Raw genomic sequence first — 20,578 nt, forward strand, 5'->3', positions numbered from 1 at the left:
TTTTTTATTTTCTAAACTTTTTTAATAAATAATTTTATTACTAAACCTCGGAGAAATATTTTTACCGTAAGAATCATTTAGCCACGCCAACAACATTAGCTTGGTGAAACGGCTTGCCACGCGTGGCAGCACTGTCACGCCATGCCACGCCGACCATGCTACGCAGCACTGTCACGCCATGCCACGCCAACCATGCTACGTGGCAGCGTTAGTGTTGCATAGCGAAAAAGTTCAATTTTAGAAAAAAAATTCGGTGGTTTAGTAATAAAATTACTTGCTAAAAAGAGTTATTTAATTAAAAAATCCCAAAAATGATCTCCCGTGATGTCAGATCATACGCAACACCAAACAAACTTCGCTTAGATAAAAACACCCTCCCCAACTCACACGCATCATTGTTATTGTTTTTTCTTAAGTTTATTATATAGAGTCTAACCATGAGTTTGACTTGTCAAGTACTAGTGCCAGGTATTTTATGAACAGATCCTGTCAAACATCTATACGTGTCCTTCGCTGGTTTACCATCTAGCGAAAAACAGAGAGAGGAGTTTGAGAAACTTGCCGGTACAAGTGGTATTGGGATAATCTCCGTTGACCTGCTGGCCGGTAACGGCGTTAGGTTTTCCCGTCTGTCCCGCCACCAAAGGGACCAACATTCTTGGAGTCTTCATTTGGACTGCCTTAGATCTCTTTTGCTCATTTGGACTGCATCATTTGGACCACCGTGGCATGCCACATCAGCGGATGGAGCGGATCGGAATCCGTTTAGACCTATCCCAAAAATACATTTCGAAAGTTCAAGGACCTAGATGACATATGCATACAAGTTTAAGTACCGCTGGTGCACTTCACTCTTATATAAATTTTATAACTATTTCATAGTATAAGGAATGAAATTAACTAATATAAAATAAAAAATCTGCTCACCAACAATAGAATAATAAACTTATATATTTTTTTACAAAAATATACCATTTAATAATTTTAAAAGCACGTGTGCAAAATTCGAGAAATAATCTGAAAATGAACACGGTCTTTGTCTTATAAAGCTCGGTTTCATGATTATCTCTGTGTTTGGTGCATATCGTGGTTAGTTGTTTGTAGCGCGGTACAACTTCCTGTTTTCATTTTTGCTTAGGCTTATAAACCATCATTTAAATTATCTATCTTAAATTTAGAGTTGATTTTGAGGGTTTTTCACCAAAGTTTTTTTTCAGCCTTAGCTTTTAGATCACTAAAAATATATTTAAAAAAATATTCACAAATTATCTTTTTTCTAATATGTCGTTTGTATTTTTCCATAAAAAGCCAAACTATCACCCCAGTAGTTCATGAGCTAGCCATTCACACGTATATGGTCACCGTATCGTTGAAAATAAACCATAAATGAAATATATTATTAACAATAAAAATAATTTATTGAAAGATTTTTATAGGTGTTTTTAATGGTCTAAAAACAAATGCTAGAAAATAAAGATAAAAAAATCTAAATCAACTAAAAACTAAATTTTAAATTTTAGCTTATAAGTGTTTATAAGTGTGAACATAAGCGAAAAGCCAACGACATTCTTAAACTCGATAATGGAGATTTCCTTTTTCTTCTTTTACGATATTTTGATGTTCATCGACGTTTAAGATTAGGCAGTGGTGGGATCAGCGCTCCACCGCCACTCAAATACGTTGCTACGACTTGAGGCTGTGAAAACGCAGTAGCTTCGTCTTTTTGCTTTGACTTTTTTGCTTTGACTTATATTTATAGGTTAAAATTTAAATTTTTAATCCAAAATTTAAAATATATTTTTGGGGTTTCTTTAACGTCGTCTATTTTTCAGCTTTAACTTTTAGATCGCTGAAAGCATGTATATATATATAATTTATTTATAAATTATTTTTATTTGTAAATATAACGTTTGACTTTTTCCTAAATAAACCAAACAATTAGACCTAATTTGCCATACCACTAGCGTCGCAACTCGCAATGATGGGTTACTCCATGTCATTGTTAAGTCATGGGCGATAAAGAAAATACAATGGTACTTTTTAAGCAACTCAAGTTCGCAAGGCAAATTTTATTTTTTTTAATCGTATTTTTCCAATCGTGCGACCATCTTATTTAAATGGATAGTAACCGTTTCTGCAAGTTTCTTTTATGTGTGACAACCTCAGCACCTTGAAAACTTACGCCGCTCTTGTAGAAGGTAAGTGTACCCTCCGTATTTTAATATATAACATTATTAACTTTTTAGCACATGTTTCATCATTCACCCTACTCAAAAAATATACAGATATGCGAAAATTTAAGTTATGATTACATTTCATAATAAATTCAATTACAATAAAATAAATAATATGTTGTAAGTTTATTGAAAAAAGATGAATTGCTAAACGTCTACCCAAAAATTCGGGGAAGCACAGTGACAACAGAATTTAGTCCATAAAACACAGCAGATCGGACAGTTTACAGGCAGCAAAAGCTGACAGGTGCCTTAAGCCCTCAATCATGTTTAACCACAATTAACACCGTCAGGACACTTTCTTCTGATGGCACCTTTTTTTTTTCCTCCCCAAATGTCAAGATACAATAGCATCGTCAGTTCTAGAAGAAAAGGAACAGTAGTGCAAAGATAACTTGCATGCTTGGTTGTTCAGATAAAACCAAAGCAGCCGGCAACATGGTACTACGGAACAAAAGAAAAGAAAAGACAACGAGTAGGAGTATAAACTTGGATGACAAAGTTGACAACAGATGATGTGTTAGCCCGTTGAATTTCTGCCGAGCTTCTTCCGTCGAGAAGGCCAGTCTCCAAACGTCAGAAGCTTGTTGGAAAAACGTCCCTACAAGCGTTCACTTTCAGAAATTTCAGAGAGGAGATGTTATGTGAAGGCAACTTCAGAAATTTCAGAGAGGAGATGATGTGAAGGTACAGACGGGTTGGCAGCCTCCGTATGCTGACTCGTCTGTTCAGATTTCTTTTGCACCACGAAGAAGCAGGGCAAGAATACCACCTGCCCTTCGCTTCAACGATCTGCCAGATTCGAGATTACGTGCATGTTCTTTTTAATCTATAGTGTACTTGATGTTGGAATAAATGGACTAGACCCAATTTAATGCAATTAAAATCTCAATAGCCCACAATAAATGATAGAGACAATAATACTATCTTAGAGATAAAAAAATGAGGTATCTAAACTTAAATAGAGAGTTATTGGAGACTACTTATTGACCGGTTGAGGCGGGGGCACAATGCCACACCTGTGCCGAGCCGCTGCTCTCTTAAGTTTTTGCAATGGCTGGAATTTGAAGAAAAGGAAAACATAATTACGGTAACGGAGGCGGTAATTGCAGAAACGTGGGGATTTGATTCTCCTCTCCTTCTCTCCTACGCCAGATGAATCTTCACCTTTTCTTCTCCTCTCTGTTCATCTTCTTGCCCGTGTTGCTCACTCTCTCCCCGGTCCTGATCACTCGCGTGCACAAGTGTTTGGGACGAGCAAGGCCTCCAGAACCTTATCATAGCCTGAGTACCTGCACGGGTAGACATGTGATCAGGTTTTTTGGGATGGCTTTCGCACTCCTGCTCTTCATTTTGCACCATGTCTACGGACAACGTCAACAACGGCGTGCAAGGAGACAATGGCAACAACAGAGGAGACACGCAGGGAGACATTGGCAACAATGGAGGAGGCGTGCAGGGAAACGACACCAACAGAGATAGTTCTGCTTCAAATACCAACGGAGGGTCATTCTCAGGGTATAACCCATCCTTGTTCAATTTCATGTATGTTGTTGTTAGCAATGGTTTCATTGCTTTATGAGATTCACATGGATGTTTAGTTTATTCTAGATTTACATTTCCTTATTACTAGGTTATTCCCTGAATTTGTCATGCGTGTTCTTAATATTTTGAACTAAAATATATTGAATTGTGACCATATTTCCAACCGTTGACGCGCATACGAGAGTCAGAACCATGGACGAATCGCAGGACCTAGGCCGTTCTTTTGAGGGCTAGTAATTTAACTTACCCCGACACATTTTTAGCAAACCCAAAAGAAATATTCCCTTTGATATTCCAAATTCTTTGTTCTTTTTCTATAAACCGACGAACAAACCCACTGTCGTCATAACATATACGTAAGCCCATTGCGTTATAGTTATAGAGTAACTCAATATAACTAGCACTAAACTATGGAAACATTTTATTTACATAAGACTTACGTATATGTCATATATTAGTTATATTTGTGATTACATGCTACGTATTTATAGTTATATTACAATTGTGTTATAGTTATATTCGTGTGATTTAATATGAAAAAAAACTGTCGAAGAGATATATGAGCTCATCCCTTCTTTTATTTGTGATGCAAGCTGTCTGCTCTATTACTCCTATCCAGTATAAGTGAATCACCCATTCAAAGGTTTAGGCAAGGACCTGTTTTTCACAACCAAAAGATGGAGGCAGTGGGCAACTGAGGCAGGCTGGCCAGATCGCATATTCGCAGCTCGGCCCGCAACCGAGCCGCAGGCCGGCCTTGCCCAGTTGCCCGACGCCCGACCCACCAGCACCAGCCACAGGCACGCGAAACCACGCCACGCCACAAAACCACTCCATGCTGTCCCAACCACCCAACCAAACGCGGTGACACACAACTCGTGGCTCACCTACGCACCAACGGCCCAGCACCAGCAGCACGCCTCGCGCACACCGGCACACGCGCGAGCGCTCGCTGCAAATCGTACAGTACAAGTAGCGCCTCACACACTCTCCAGAGCCATGCACGAAACCGCAGCTGCACACTTGCACTGCACGTATCACCGGCCGCACGCCGACCTGAGCGCATGTCGGACGCCGGCGCCGCGGCGGATGAGGTCGTGCACGACTTCGCCCCGCTCATCGTGGTGTACAGGAGCGGGCGGCTCGAGCGGCCGCTCGCCATGCCGCCCGTCCCGCCCGGCACGGACGCCGCCACGGGCGTGGTGTCCAGGGACGTGCACCTCTCCGCCTCCTCCTTCGTGCGGCTCTACCTCCCACCGCCCGGCGCCGCCGGAGGCGGAGGCGAGAAGCTCCCCGTCGTCGTCTACTTCCATGGCGGGGGGTTCGTGATCGGGTCGGCCGCGTCGCCGGCGTACCACCGCTGCCTCAACGACCTCGCCGCCGCCTGCCCCGCCGTCGCCGTCTCCGTCGACTACCGCCTCGCCCCGGAGCACCCGCTGCCCGCCGCGTACGAGGATTCCCTGGCCGCGCTCACGTGGGTGCTCTCCGGCGCTGACACGTGGCTCGCGGCGCACGGCGACCTCTCCCGCGTCTTCCTCGCGGGCGACAGCGCCGGCGGCAACATCTGCCACCACCTCGCCATGCACCACCGCCGCCGCCGCCTAAAAGGCATCGTGCTGATCCACCCGTGGTTCTGGGGCAAGCAGCCCATCGGCGGGGAGCCCCGCGGCCAGGCGGCGGCGGCGGAGGAGCAGAAGGGGCTGTGGGAGTTCGTGTGCCCCGACGCGGCGGACGGCGCGGACGACCCCCGGATGAACCCGACGGGGCCGACGGCGCCGGGGCTGGAGAACCTGGCGTGCGAGAAGGTGATGGTGTGCGTGGCCGACGGCGACGTGCTGCGGTGGCGCGGCCGCGCGTACGCGGAGGCTGTGACGGCGGCACGGGCGAGGGGCGGCGGGCCCGAGGCGGTGGAGCTGCTGGAGTCGGAGGGCGTCGGGCACGTGTTCTACCTGTTCGACCCGGCCCACGCGAAGGCCGGCGAGCTGCTCCGGAGGATCGCCGCGTTCATTGGCTCCAAGTGATGGAACGACTTGACCAATGCGACTACGCGAGAGAAAAGAGTAGGCGTACGTTCGGTTCCGGTGTGTAGGACGTTGATTTCGGTCGCCTGTGCGTGTGTTGTTTGATCAGGATTGGTGCCTGCATGCGTGCCGCTAGGCTTTTGCACGTTTGTGTTAGGCCGATGGGCCCATGATGGGTCGACCTAAACAAGGCCGTAATTTTCGTTTGCAGCAGGCCTTTCCACTGAATGGGAGTAAGCCCGAAACAAACCATGTTTCCGTACATTCCACACCCACCAATTCAGATACAAAACTCTCACAGCTATCTGCTATTAAAACCAGATCAGTTTACCTCTATTAATGGTTTGGACTGTGATTCCATCCTGTGTGACGCTTACGATTCACTACAGTAGCAAATAATAATGTGTTTGTTCTACGCTGCGATCCAATAATTATTTTATAAAGATAGTGGAACCCACTTGTTAATTAGAAAAAATAAAGTGAGACACACAGTCACACGTGTCTCGCTCTCTCCTCTCCTTCCCCCTTCCCCCATCCCTAGTGGTGTAGGTCCTACTGGCAGCGGCGACCTTCTACCTTGCTTTCCTCAGTGGTGGCTGCGCGATTGCCCCCACTCCTATCTGATGTGTTGCTATCGCCACCGACCATTGAGCTTCTTGTCGTTGCCTTCTTCATCTCTTGGGGTATGACCAATGTCGAGTGTGATCGTTGCCTAGACTCGTGTCTATGTGGTCATATATGATTGGCGAGGTTGATGATAAGGAGATGGACTGATGGAAGGAGACTAGCTATAGGGACTCTAGAGAAGAAGGCAACGTTGGTGAGGTGGAATGGAGGGCTCTTCTCTACTGCCAACAACAATAGCTCGAGTGAGTGGTAGAGCTTCAACATAGCTCAGCTCCCCCAACAATTAAGGAGTTATAGGCAACGTAGGCTGGAACAATGGGAAATAATGGGAGCTAAGGCATTGTTGCCCTCCTTCTCGTTCTTATCCTTCATCTTCCTATCCACCGACAATCAAGATCGAGCACACCAACTTCCTCCTCCACATACAATATCCGGCCTTGTGTTTGTCAACGTGTGCAAGGATCCGATGTCAAGGACATGCAATGGCATTCGATTCCAATGACCGAACCTTGAGTGCCATTATCACTATACTCGAAGGTCATCCTTCCCAGGAGCATTGGTAATAGAGGAGATGATGATGTCTATCCACCTGCGAACGATAATGTCCCTTCACCAGCAGCAGGAGTCTTCCAAATTACATGCTATGCGGAGGCAGACGATGACTGTGTTGTGGGTCAGACAATAGACGAGGGATGATGTGGTACTCACTAGCGGGATTTGCACCATAAGATCAAGAGAGAGAGAGGAGAAGATAAGAGGAGATAGTGGGAAGCCGTCTCCCTGAACCGTTGTCATTTGGAGGGAGAGAGGGGAAGAGAGAAGAGATAGGTCCTAACTTTTTCTAACCGTTAGGTGGGTCATTATCTATTTTTATGTTATTTTATTTATAACCAGACAACCATCTTATGGCCACGTAAGACAAAATCATTATCTTTTACTGACTTATTACCACATAGAGATGAGTCTTACTTTTGTTCTATTAGGTGGGTCATTCTCCGTTTTTATGTTATTTTTTATAACTCGATGAGCATCGTACTTCTACGTAAAACAAAATCATTATCTTTTACTTAATTACTTATTACCGTGTAGGATAAAAACACTATCCAAACTTACCGAGATAGATTTATTAAACTGTTTTTAATACTTAAGAGACCCTCTATGTATGTTTTTCGGACAACCGACACAAATCGATCACTAATAGCTGGAGGATACAAAACAGACATTTTCCGCACCGAACCCAACATGGGAAGGCCGAAACAAAACGATGACACCCATCGGCTGCTCGGTCGCGAGTCGCGACACAAGCGATGACACTCCGCTCGTTGTGTGTTGTGTCGGCCGGCCACCCACCCACACAAAACACCCAAGTTAGCAAACCGGCCGGAAGCTTCGATGCAAACGAGGCAGGCAGGCAAGGCAAGGCAAGCAAAGCTCTGACCTAACCTAACCCAACCCAACCCGGCGGACCCCGTCTCTCTCGATCCCCGCGATAGATCGATCGAAACCACTTGCCCAAACCTCAAAATCCGCGCTGCTACGTGAATCCCATCTTGTTTTATCTCTACCGCCTGCCCGGTCAACTCGTCGCGGACAAGTGGAGTAGACAACATGGTTCACGAGTTCGCGCACTGCTACAACCAGCTAGCTAGTAGCTACGTAGCCCGTGCGTGGGTTGCTGCAGCGTCGATGCGTGCGGCTAGGTTCCGCGAGGTGGTTGCTGCGTCGACGTGCTCCGGGTTGCTGCATGCTCGCTCGATCGGTTGGTGGAACCGGAAGCCGTGCACTGGCAGCACAGCCGATGAGGAGAAAAAGGGAGATTGCGGTCACGTTCATCTGTTTGCGTCTAGTCACGGGCGAAACAGAGGGGGTGTCACAGATATTTAAATTTGGATCGGATGAATGAATATATGGTGAAAATTTATAAATTTTAGTTAAATTTTTTTCCGAAGGATAGGCCTGGGCATTCGGTCTTCGGTTCTGTCTCAGTCTCAGTCTTCGGTCTCCAGAGAAAATTCGGTCTTCCAAAACTCGAGCTTGGTCGGTCTTGAAAAAACGCTCGAAAAAAATTCGGTCTTCCTAAGTGCCCGAAATTTTGGTTCCCGGAGTCCAGCGGGAGGAGGCGCGCGTGGAGACGGGAGGAGACGGGGAGGCGGGCGGGAAGAGGCACGGAGGGGAGGCAACGGAATTCAGTCTGTTCGGATATTTTGGGTACCCGAGACCGGTACCCAAAGACCGGACCGGATTTTTCCGTCTTTCACCTCCTCCATCTGAGACCGGGACCGAATTTCTCAGTCTCGGTCTTTTCGGTCTTGGTTTCGGTCTATTCGATTCGGTCTCTCAGTCTCGGTCTTTTTATGCCCTGGCCTACCGAAGGGAACCCTCTTCCTTCAAGCAGCTTCGCCACTGGGTCTAGTAAGTAGTAAACCATATTTTCTCGCTCTCCACGTACATATTTTTCGTATGGCTAAACATTTTTTAAAAGGTTTATATGAAAATTGCTTAAAGAAATTATATCAATTTATTTTTAAATTTGTTGTGGTAATCCGCTGCTATGTTTTTTTTTTCACTGGTTACTGATAGCCTGCTTGCTTTTGGTCCAGGGCCCTGGGAACGGGAAGAGAGGAGACGGAGAAAAGGTCGGTCTCCCCTCGCGGGCGGCGCCGGCATGAGAAGTGCGAATTCTCCAATGGGCAAAAAAGCCCTTGCATAAAAGTCAAGCAACATGAATAGAAAAGGCAAACGGTCACGTTTGCTAATCCTGGTGGGTTGTGTTGTGTGGGCCCGTGGCTGTCATGGCCACCACCATCGCACCTGTGGCGCCTTTAGTTTCTCTCTGTGTGCATGCATTACGTTGCCCTATGTGGGGGCAAACGATCGAGTGAATACAGCCTTTAGCCGTGCTAACAAGTTCTTCAGCTAACTCGGTGATGCCTGGGGGGACGTCTGCGGTCACTGGGTGTGGTGATATTAATTTATGTAAGCTGTCGTAGGGAACTCCTAGTGGTGGAGTCTTTTACTATCGTGTGCTATGTTGTGACGGATGGTATAATTTTTTTTCGACTTTTATCCATACACATTCTGTACTATTAATAATATATTTTTTAAAAAAGTTTCTATATAAAATTCACCATTTCATAATTTTGAAGTAAATTTTAAACTGTGCAATAGTTAATTTAATTGTTTATATCGTTAAATAGCTATAAGATAATATTTTTTTTACCACCAACAGAACACAATCTACGTGATTTTACTTGATTGTCGCCCTGCTCACCACTTGTTGTTAACTACTCCATTTATTTCAATTGGCTCATAAAATATCAAGCCGGAAATAGCAATGCTAAATAAGGCTACCAGGCCGCTTCGTTTAAAATTAGAAAGGTAGGAAGAGCTGCAACAATATCAATAGTGATTTTACAACGATCTCCGAAATTCTAAAATCCACGTAACCTTTTTTTTAGGACTTACTCCTGATATTAGTAGTCGAATTGAATGCAAAGTCACGCAACTAGCAAAACCGTTAGACAAGTGGACGATACTATATAGTAGTATTTCTACCATTTTTTTTTCTATCGTGTTCTGTTTTACTGACTTACTAGATCTACCACTGATGCGAGAAGAATCTACTCCGTAACATTTTAACCAGGGTAATTACAAGCCTGATACTTATACTGCTGTCTTTAGATGGTTAGTTTTCTTCTCTAAAAAAATAGGGAAAATAATAATAATAATAGTACTAGTAAGCTGTGATGCGGTGCGCTCGCTCAGACCACGCTCCATGAAGAGGGGACGTCCAGCGCCGACCCTACACGTCATCACCGCGCCTCCTGATCGGACGGCCGACACGACACCTAACTCGAGGATCCAACGGCGCGGATTGGCCACGAGCCCGCTATATAAGCAATCCTCACCCACCCACGCGCTCTCTCTCTTTTCCGCCCTCCACCTCTCGCGAGCCTCCAACCCAAGGCTACCATCCTCCTCCTGCTCGGCGGCGGCGGCGGCGGCAGCGGCGATGCAGATGGCGGCGACCACCACCGACTCCCAGGCGGCCGTGCCTCCGCACCACCCCCACGCCCACCCGCACGCGCACCCGCACCCGCACCACCCCATGGCGCAGGCGCGGTGGGTCGTCCTCCCATACCCGCCGCCGCCGCCGCCCATGGTGGCCGCGCCGCCGCCTCCGCCGCCGCAGTACGCCAAGCACTTCGCGGCGGGGCCGCCGCCGCCGCCCCCCGCCGCCGCTGGGCGACGCACGCCCACCCCGCCCGCCGCCGGATCCGGCGGGAACGGGTGCGAGGAGAATAAGACGATCTGGGTCGGCGACCTCCAGTATTGGATGGACGAAAACTACCTCCACAGCTGTTTCGGCACCAGCGGAGAGGTTTGCCTTCACTCCTGATCCGGGCTTTCCTTACTAGATCTCACTAATATGGTTAGATTTGTCCCATTTCCATGGGTTAGTTCGTGTGCTAATGTTGTTAAATTATCATAAAAGCGTAATTTTACGTTTATTTGGCACGCTATGATAGCAAAGGTGCCATATTTGTATCTATGATAGTAAATGGTACAATATTTGTAGAATTGGCTTTGTTCAAGGCGCCTACTTCGAGGTCATTCAATGCAATATGGTCTGATGCTTTTGTTGTTCAGTCATTTATGTCTCTTGATTCGTTTCTTTCTGTAATTATGTTTTCTTTGGTTGAGTTTTACTATTTTTTTTTTGAGAGAAGGGTATTTTTTACCCGCCTCTATATCCACTGGGATATATACGGTCATTTTTATTTTGAAAACTTTAGAAACTTAGAGCATCCCAACAGCTCATCCATCCCATCCTCCATCCTAGAAATAGAGGATGAAAAGTAAAAGTTGAGCTCTAGCAGATCATCTGTCTCATCATCTATTTTTGGATGTCATCCATATTAGGGGAGAGAGAAACTCTATATTTAGATTTTCTCTCTCCAATCCTCCTCCAAATAGATATAGATGATGTCATATATAGATGATCTGCTGGAGTACAAATAGATATGAAGGATGAAAGTGTTTTAGATGATCATCCAAATAAAGATATGGATGACCAAATTTAGATGAGCTGTTGGGGATGCTCTTAGCCCAAATAGAGGACTTAGCCTCTCAAATACCCAAATCTGAAATTCATACTCTTATGAAGATTTAAACTCAGGACCTTAGCTGCTACTTAGGTTACTGCAACCACTAGGCTACATGCCCTATGGAGTTTTACTATTTTATATGAGACTGGGAATGACACCCTTTCTCAAGAATTGGTACTTGCGAGCTGCCAAAGGTGCCGACTCTGCTGGAATTTATGTACATGTCTGTTTTGATTAGTTGTCTGGAGGAACTAGTCTTGATGCGTGATGATTTAGTAAACATTTTGAATAAGTCAATGTAGCTGTTGTATTTTGGTTGTTACAGAATTAGTAAATGAATGGTTGGATAGGCGAAAGGAAGCCATAATGACAGCATTAGCTCATTTCCCGTATTTTTGGGGATTGTGTCTGTCGACGTTGACAGGAAGAACAATGATGCCTGTTAAGGATTGTTGTGATGGAATTAATGAACAAAGTTGCCAGGATCTGTTCTGCATTTTAATTACCAACATCCGTGGTTGTTAGGTCTATTCACCTACAGAATTAAGGATAACCACTGATCAATTCATCAACTTCTATGCTATTCCTTGACTGATAACTTGCCTTTTATTACTTTTTTTATAGGTAGTGACGATAAAAGTTATCCGCAATAGACAAACTGGACAATCCGAGGGATATGGTTTTGTAGAGTTTTACTCCCACGGATCGGCAGAGAAGGCTCTTCAGAATTTTACTGGTCATGTGATGCCTAATACTGATCGACCTTTCAAGTTAAACTGGGCATCATACAGCATGGGTGAAAAGCGATCTGAAGTTGCTTCTGACTACTCAATATTCGTTGGTGATCTAGCTGCTGATGTTACGGATGAAATGTTGATGGAGCTTTTTGCTGACAAGTACCGCTCTGTGAAAGGAGCTAAAGTTATTATTGATGCAAACACAGGCCGTTCTAGGGGCTATGGGTTTGTTAGATTTGGAGATGATAATGACAAATCTCACGCAATGACTGAAATGAATGGTGCATATTGCTCTACTAGGCCAATTCGTATAGGACCTGCAACTCCCAGAAGGTCTTCAGGTATGTCTCCTATTTCCTGGTTTTTCAGCACTATGGTATTACACCTCTCCTCCTTTTTATCCAAGGGCCGTCTGTATTCGATATGACCCCTTTTTGGTCGCATTTGTATCAACTAGAGCCACTATAAATTTTGGAAGGTCTACTTTGTTTTTTCACCTTGCACCCTCCTAATCCTAATGTTGCTAAATTTTACGTTCCCCCACTTGCCCACACACACATACCCACATACCCACAACAAACACACACACAACTAGGGGTGGGCTTGAAGCTTGAATCGATTCGAACTCGTAGTCTTAGTGAGTCGAGCCGAATTGGGCTTTTAGCTCGTGAACTACTCGTTTAGCTCGTTAGTATATAAGTTCACATTTCACTAAATCTTTGTATTATTAGGACTTCTTAATTGGTTCTTGGTCTTATAATTACATCTAAACTATTTGTATTTAGTGAATTTTTTGTTAGTTAGTGTCTATTATTATATTGAAATATGATAAAATATTAATCTAAAATTACAGAGGTGATTTAAATGAGAAATAGCTCGTGAATGAGCCAGCTTGCGAGCCGAGCCGAGCCGAGCTAGGGTTTTAGCTCGTTAAGGTTAATGAGTCGAGGCAAGCTGGCTTGTTATCCACCCTTACCCCCAACACATACTTTTGTAGAAAACATTATGAAGTTCTAATAAATGACGAATTTGTCATGTTGTCTGGACCCATGCCTTGAAGACCACTTGCAAGATGTAGAAATTAAGGAATTGCGTCTGCCAAGTAAGATCTGCTACATGGGAACCCCATCTTGTGGCTAGTGTTTCTAATGTTATGGTGGTGTCAGCTTCTTTAACTGCCCCTTGAATTACTATTGGTTCCTATCTTACAACACTAGATTGAATAAGGTTTAGTTAATGTTCCGAGAGCATGCTATGTACTTATGCATCTTGCTTTTGTGTAGGGCACTATACATTTGTTTTATTGTTGTAAGGAGTCAGTTTTTGGTTTACTCATTTTTTTACCCAGCTTCATTATTACTATACTTCAGGTGATTCTGGCTCCTCGACACCTGGGCATTCGGATGGTGATTTTACTAACAGAACGGTGCGTGGTACTGGTTTTCCACAGTGTTTGTCACCCTGTTGCTTGATAATTTCTAATCCGTGGTTTTTGATCTCCTTTAGGTTTATGTTGGTGGGCTCGATCCAAATGTTAGTGAAGATGAGCTCAGGAAGGCATTTGCCAAATATGGAGATGTTGCCTCCGTAAAAATTCCTTTAGGGAAGCAATGTGGCTTTGTTCAGTTCGTCAGCAGGTAAGTATCCGAGGCTGCTCTTTATTTGGCTACTTATTTTATATGACACGCCGGAAATGATATTTAAGTTTTGTAACCTTGTCTATAGAACTGATGCGGAAGAAGCACTTCAAGGATTAAATGGATCAGTCATTGGAAAGCAGGCAGTTCGCCTTTCATGGGGCCGCAGCCCATCACATAAACAGGTTTGTCAATGCTTCTCATCGTTAACATCTTTGCTATTGGACGAGTTGCACAAATGCTGTATTTGAATTTTTTGAGTCCATGGTAAACAGCTGGCGTGGGCAAGATAATTGTCATGTGATTTGATCTTTCTTGTGAAAAAAAAAAAACTATTTTGTAGTGTCTAGATCTAGCTGCTTTATGACTAAACTGAGTGCTCGCTTACCCATGTTATGTGGGATGCATTCCTGCTTCGGTGCTTCTTCATCAACCAATGTTCTATGTAGTATCTAGATCTAATTGCTTTATGGCTAATTGAGTGCTGGCTTACTCATATTGGACGTGACACACTCCTGTTTCAGTGCTTCCTCATTGTGCGGTGTCCAAATATTATGTAGACAATATTCCAACCTTAAGGCTACTAGCTATTTCTAGTGTTCAATCAAATAACTTTCAAGTGTACACCTTTATCTGGCCCAAGCCTAATTTATTTATGTTCACTCAATACACCAGGCATGGCTTAGGCCCAACCGTACCTGTTGTGGGGAAGAGAAACTAAAATTAGACACCTGCAACACCCCATGGCCCAACTGCAGTACATTATTTTAGATCACTGCTTAGCACGAAATGTTAGTTCTTTGAATTTATCATGGTATAGGGGGCTTTTAACGTGTTAGTGATATTATTTGTGGCGATACGGGCATGTTCAATGGTAGAATCCATTATGAGCTATATCTCAAGCCACGTCAGTAGAAAAAAACTTCTCATATAAAATACAGTATTTCAAACTGGCTCTTTATAATTACAGGCTAATTAATTTGTTGTTCACATTCTATCTGATTAACGTCTCTGATTAGAGTCAGCACACGTACAAAGCAGATTTTCTGGTTGTCTCCTCGTTTTATGCGCTAAGAGTCGATGTTTTGCTAACTAAATGTAAAATAACCACTTTTCTCTCTTCCATCCTCTCTCTCTTCCCTGAAGCGATAGATACGACAATGAGAACCCTCTGTACGTGCCCTAATGATTCTATATGGGCGCCTGATTTCTGGGTGGAGAATCGGAGACCCGTGTCACCTCCCCTCTTCTACATGCATGCCGCCGTACCTCCCAGCCTACTTCTGCATGCATACATCCCATCTCTTCTCTAACGACCATGCATGCATAACATATTATGACACCTTTAAACATATTTTTACCTAAACTATATGCCCTACCTATGAGGCTATGATCCGATCATATTATTTATTTATTATAATTAATTCTTTATAGCAAGATCTCCTATGGTTATATTTCTCTAAAAGCATTATTATTATTTTTGCAATGGATTCTTTTGTGTTGCATATAATGTTGTTTGAATGTTTCAAGTATTTTGTGATATTCTACTAGGTTATTTTGAAATGTTGCATTGGATTATTTGGTGTTATTTCATTCCTTTATCTTTGATTTTTTTTTATAAATATATTGATGTTTCAACGGTCAAGGAACGATATGAAATTCATATGTGAAAGCTAAATGTTTCAATCCATGATTCAATTATGTTTCGATATATTAAAGCACCTTTTGATATAATGTGAAACATTTTCTATTAGCGCTGAAACACTGAAGATGGATGTTTATCTTAGAAAACTAATGTGTCATACTCTCAACCAAAAATGTTTCAAAGTATGATTTAGTTGTGTTTCATCAGTTTAATAGTTGATATCTTTTTGAATGAGCAATGAAACATCTATTTTATATGTAATGAAACACCATCCGATTTTTTTCTTTTTAGCAAAGAATCGGGTGCCCAATTAGTAGTTGGATCCTATTTCTGGGGCTCTTGGAAATGCATAGAATATAGGAAACTAATGATTCCTTTAAAAGCAATTTTACCATTCTTGAAAAGGCATCAAAAGGTACCACTGTTGAAAAGGTATCAAAAGGTACCACTGTTTTTTATATAAAATTTGGTACCTCTGATATCTCTTGCTACCTAGGAGTACTAAATTTTATATAGAAAACAGTGATACCTTTTCAAGTATGGGGAAAATGCTCTTACTTTAAACTAGGTTAGTTCTTTTTATCTAACATTTTCACGCACTTGTGGATAACATCTGTAAACATTGCTTCATCGTATCTTATGGAGTACGAGTTGGTTCTTTTCACCTTTTAACATTTGCATATCCACTTTCAAAATATATTATGGAAGTGAATGGATGCATGTTTTTTCTGTTATAGCTAGTCATTCTCCTGTCCATATCTCACTAATGTGCTCTTCTGTTTCCAGTCTAGGGCCGATTCTGGCAACCGAAGAAACAACATGTACTATGGCACACCATTCTACGGTGGATACGGCTACGCCTCCCCTGTCCCACACCCTAACATGTATGCCGCTGCATATGGAGCCTACCCTATGTACGGCAATCAGCAGCTAGTGAGCTAGAGAGAGAGAGCTTCACTCCATTCCCTCCGATGGAAAACAAGGTTTTGGTCCAGTCAGCATAGTAGCGCCAGATGTGAGGTTATAGATCGTCCTAAAAAGTGAGTGAAACAGGTAAAATGAAGTGTATCCGTAGTGTCTGTGTTGCAAAGAACTATGGCTCAAGGCTTGTAGACGTACACCGGCGAGTCGATGGTATTCTTTCAAGAAATTTTGACTTGCTAATAAATTAAACTATTTGTTTGTGTGCCCCCGATTTTCCCCCGTTGTGCGAATAAATTGAAATGGTTTTTGCTTTTTTGCGGGGGTTTTGGTTTGCCTTCATAACTATTATATATTTAGCTAATCATCCTCATTTTTTTTACTTTTGTTTATATTTATATCTCAAAACTTTAACTTTTAGAGTCGGTTTAGGGTTCTTTCATCGAAATATTTTTTCTAGTATTAGGCTTTTAGATCGTATGCAGAAGTTTTATATATACACACACACAAAAGGAAACAGGATTCCTTGCAAGTAGCACCTGCAGTAGTGCTACTGTAGGGGTTACAGTGCAGTATCAAACGGGTGGCCGAGATTTTATCAGTACATTATTTGCTACAAAACCTAATTTTACTTTGAATTACTGTTGCTACCGTATTTGATACAATGTTTGTGGTATGATTTTTTTACCATACTTAAAAAATATCACATGTGCTACTGACGAATTAATTATGCTCAAAAGATTCGTCTCGTGATTTTTCAGGCGAGCTATAAAAATTTATTTTTTATTCATGTCTGAAAACCCCTTTCGACGTCCGGTCAAATGGCCGACGTCGACACCCAAAATTTTTTTTTTTTGGAAATTAAACGGGCCTTATAATGATGGGTACGCGGGTAGATTCGTATGTAATGTATGTTTATAGGGTGATTGGCTGTCTGGTTGCTGTCTAATCAAGTTCCTGCTTGCCATCGCTGCGAGCAATTTACTCTGTGTTGTTGCTCGCTAGCAGATAGAAGATACATAATTTTCTTATTTTTTTATAATTATTGAAGGATATAAACAATTAAATTGACTATTATAAAGTTAATTTTTTTACTTTAGAAATTTGAGATTTACGATGGAATTAAAAATTGATTAAATTTTGAGATGATAAATTTCTAATATAGGCTTTTCAAAAACATCATATCTATATCTATACTATTATAAAAAGTGGTAAAGATTCTACCAATTTTTTCGTCTATCACCCATAGACCGATTCTTCGCCAGGCCGTCCTTCCATATCTTTACATAAAGTTTCTTTACCTTTTATTTAACATATAACATATACCAATTTTTTCGTCCGTCACAGCCAAGTCGCGCCAGGGCTGAGTCATGCGCCTCGCCAGGCTTGTTTCCAGGCCGCGTGCCGTGAGGACGGCCCAGTTCGCCTCGCCCGAGTCTCCACGTGCCATGCGGACGACCCACTGCCCGAGTCATGCGCCTCGCCACTCGCCAGGCTCAGGGCTTGGGATCGATCAAAAGATGATTAAAAAGGGAATGCACGAAGAGATGATCAAGCGACAATGCATGGAAGGGGAAACAACTTACCATCATGCTCTTTTTTCTAGATCGATTTGTGCTAGCCTTTATACATATGAATTTTACATATTTGACTTCACTTCGAATCGAACTAGGATTTGACTTCCAATTTTAAATTCATATGTGCGCGATATAAAAACTAGGATTTGTTGACGGTATTTTCTTAATCGTCCATGTCGTTCTTGATATTTGTCTGCCTTTGATATTAAATCATCTTGGATAAATATCGAGGTTAAACTTGACATACGATTCATCGATAACCTGAAAGAGTTTATCAATCATCTAACAAGGATTATGCATGCGGCTGTTCCTGGATCATTAGTCATATGGTAGGGCTGACAACTTGATATTTCCTATTGTATTATAAGAGGCCATGTAAAACTTCGTTGGATGAGTTTGACAAAATTATAATGGTGTCTCTTTGTTGATGATACATCGTTAACTATAGAAAAGATAATTAGTTATAAATACAATAATCTATGTCAGATCTAGAACTTGATGGATATTTTTTTCTACCATAAGAAATCTAACCAATTGGCCTATATCTTGTCTGTTTCTATTATTGTTGTTTGCATATATCTGCATATGTTAGGACTGTGTTCCCCTTGATACTTGTGTATATTTAAATTTTTTTACCCATAGCAACGCACGGGCTATTTTCTAGTATATATATAATCATAAATTATAGAAATCATATTTAACTTACATATTTGTAGAGTGATATATATTATGTTAATTTATTTTTACTTTTTAAGTTCTTTTATAACTATTTAGACAATCCGATAACAGATGAAGAGAATCGTCCATGAATAGATTAGGAGTTGTTTTAATAGGGCTAACCTTTTTAGCCCCATATCATATCAGATGTTTGGACACTAATTTGAAGTATTAAACATAGACTAATAAAAAAACCAATTTCATAAATGAGTGGTAATCCGCGAGACGAATTTTTTAAGCCTAATTAATCCATAATTAAAGTATGTTTACTGTAGCATCACATAGACTAATTATGTATTAATTAGGCTCATTATATTCATCTCACGAATTAGTCTAAGATTATAGATAGATTTTATTAATAATCAACATTTACTATTTATAATAAATATCCAAACATCCGATGGGACAAGGGGCTAAAGTTTAGACCCCTGTCCCAAACAGAATCTTTAGTTCCTACCACTCGAAGCATGCTTGTTAACAGTTCACACACTGGTAGCGTGAAACGATGACGTCTGATGGGGGTTAGCTTTTGCTACTATACTCTCAAGTCTTTAAAACGCATTTGTCTTAGATGGGCTAAACTTTTTGGCCCATATCATATCAGATGGTTGGACACTAATTTGAAGTATTAACTATAGACTAATAAAAAAACTAATTTTATAAATGAGTGTTAATCTGCGAGACGAATTTTTTAAGTCTAATTAATCTATAAATAGAGCATGTTTACTGTAGCATCACATAGGCTAATCATGAATTAATTAGGCTTAATAGATTCGTCTCGTGAATTAGTCCAAGATTATGATTGAATTTTGTTAATAATTCATATTTACTATTTATAATAAACGTTTAAACATTCGTAGGACAAACTGTAAAAATAAGTCCTTCTGCCGTGGCCAAGGAAGACCTGAAGAAGTAAGCGAGGCCCCGGGTCGTCGAGTCTTTGCGTGTGCTCCATGCCATCCCGTGTACGGCACCACATCCACGATCCCTCGTCACGCACGCGCTTGCAGATGCGACGCGCGCGACAATTTCCAGGCTCCAATGAGGAAACGTTCAAGTCTTTTTCATTGTTGTAATGGATTGACACAGGACACATTTACACACTACTACAACACTATACACTCACGACCTACGAATTGTACCAATATACTCCCGCCGCCGTCCCGGAACGCTGTTAATTTTTTTATATACGTTTAACCATAAATTATATTTAAAAATTTACATAATTATTAATTATTTTTATATTATTTTATGTATTGTTAAATATATTTTTCTACATATACATTTTTGAAAAAAAAGTTGAATAAGATGAGTAGTCAAACGCGTATAAAAAAATCAACTGCGTCAAATATTCAGTGACGGAGGTAGTAAGGAGTTTCATTTCTCATAGGACGCTTTTTAAATGAATAAATATTGTTTTTTTAAGTATGTAATAATTCAAACTTGTGCACATTCATATTTTTGCTTCTGGTTAAGTTTATAAACTAAAAATTGAATTTTTAATCTTAAATTTGGTGTAGATTTATGAGTTTTTTTCAAACAGACTTTTTTAGATTTGGCTTTTATATAACTCAAAATACTTATATTAATGTTTTATTCATAAATCATTTTTTTACAAATTTCTCGTTTAACTTTTTTTTCCTAAAAAGGCTAAACAATTCTTCGTGATTTTTTTCTTTCCTTTTTCTTTCCTCCCATTCTTAGCCTTTATCCTTAAAAAGATAGGGTTTAGTAAAACGATAACCTTTACCGCCTGATGCGCTAAGGTGGTGTTTGATTCTTTAGTCCTGAACTAAAAATTAGTCTCTG

The 20,578-nt window shown here is 41.7% G+C and overlaps 2 protein-coding genes across 2 annotated transcripts; both read left to right on the plus strand.

Moving 5' to 3' along the window:
• Positions 1 to 4,792: 4,792 nt before the first annotated feature.
• On the plus strand, positions 4,793 to 6,120 carry LOC107304019 (probable carboxylesterase 13). The gene has a single exon (XM_040523604.1). It carries the CDS (start codon positions 4,844 to 4,846, stop codon positions 5,798 to 5,800), a length of 957 nt encoding a protein of 318 aa, XP_040379538.1. The 5' UTR covers positions 4,793 to 4,843; the 3' UTR covers positions 5,801 to 6,120.
• Positions 6,121 to 10,202: 4,082 nt separating this feature from the next.
• Positions 10,203 to 16,744, plus strand: LOC102714010 (polyadenylate-binding protein RBP47-like). The gene is made up of 6 exons (XM_015836575.2): positions 10,203 to 10,808; positions 12,160 to 12,613; positions 13,643 to 13,698; positions 13,779 to 13,909; positions 13,998 to 14,094; positions 16,341 to 16,744. The coding sequence occupies exons 1-6, from the start codon at positions 10,203 to 10,205 to the stop codon at positions 16,494 to 16,496; spliced, it is 1,500 nt and encodes a 499-aa protein (XP_015692061.2). The 3' UTR covers positions 16,497 to 16,744.
• Positions 16,745 to 20,578: the final 3,834 nt, after the last annotated feature.

Source organism: Oryza brachyantha, chromosome 4 (assembly GCF_000231095.2).
Source record: "Oryza brachyantha chromosome 4, ObraRS2, whole genome shotgun sequence".
Taxonomy (NCBI): domain Eukaryota; kingdom Viridiplantae; phylum Streptophyta; class Magnoliopsida; order Poales; family Poaceae; genus Oryza; species Oryza brachyantha.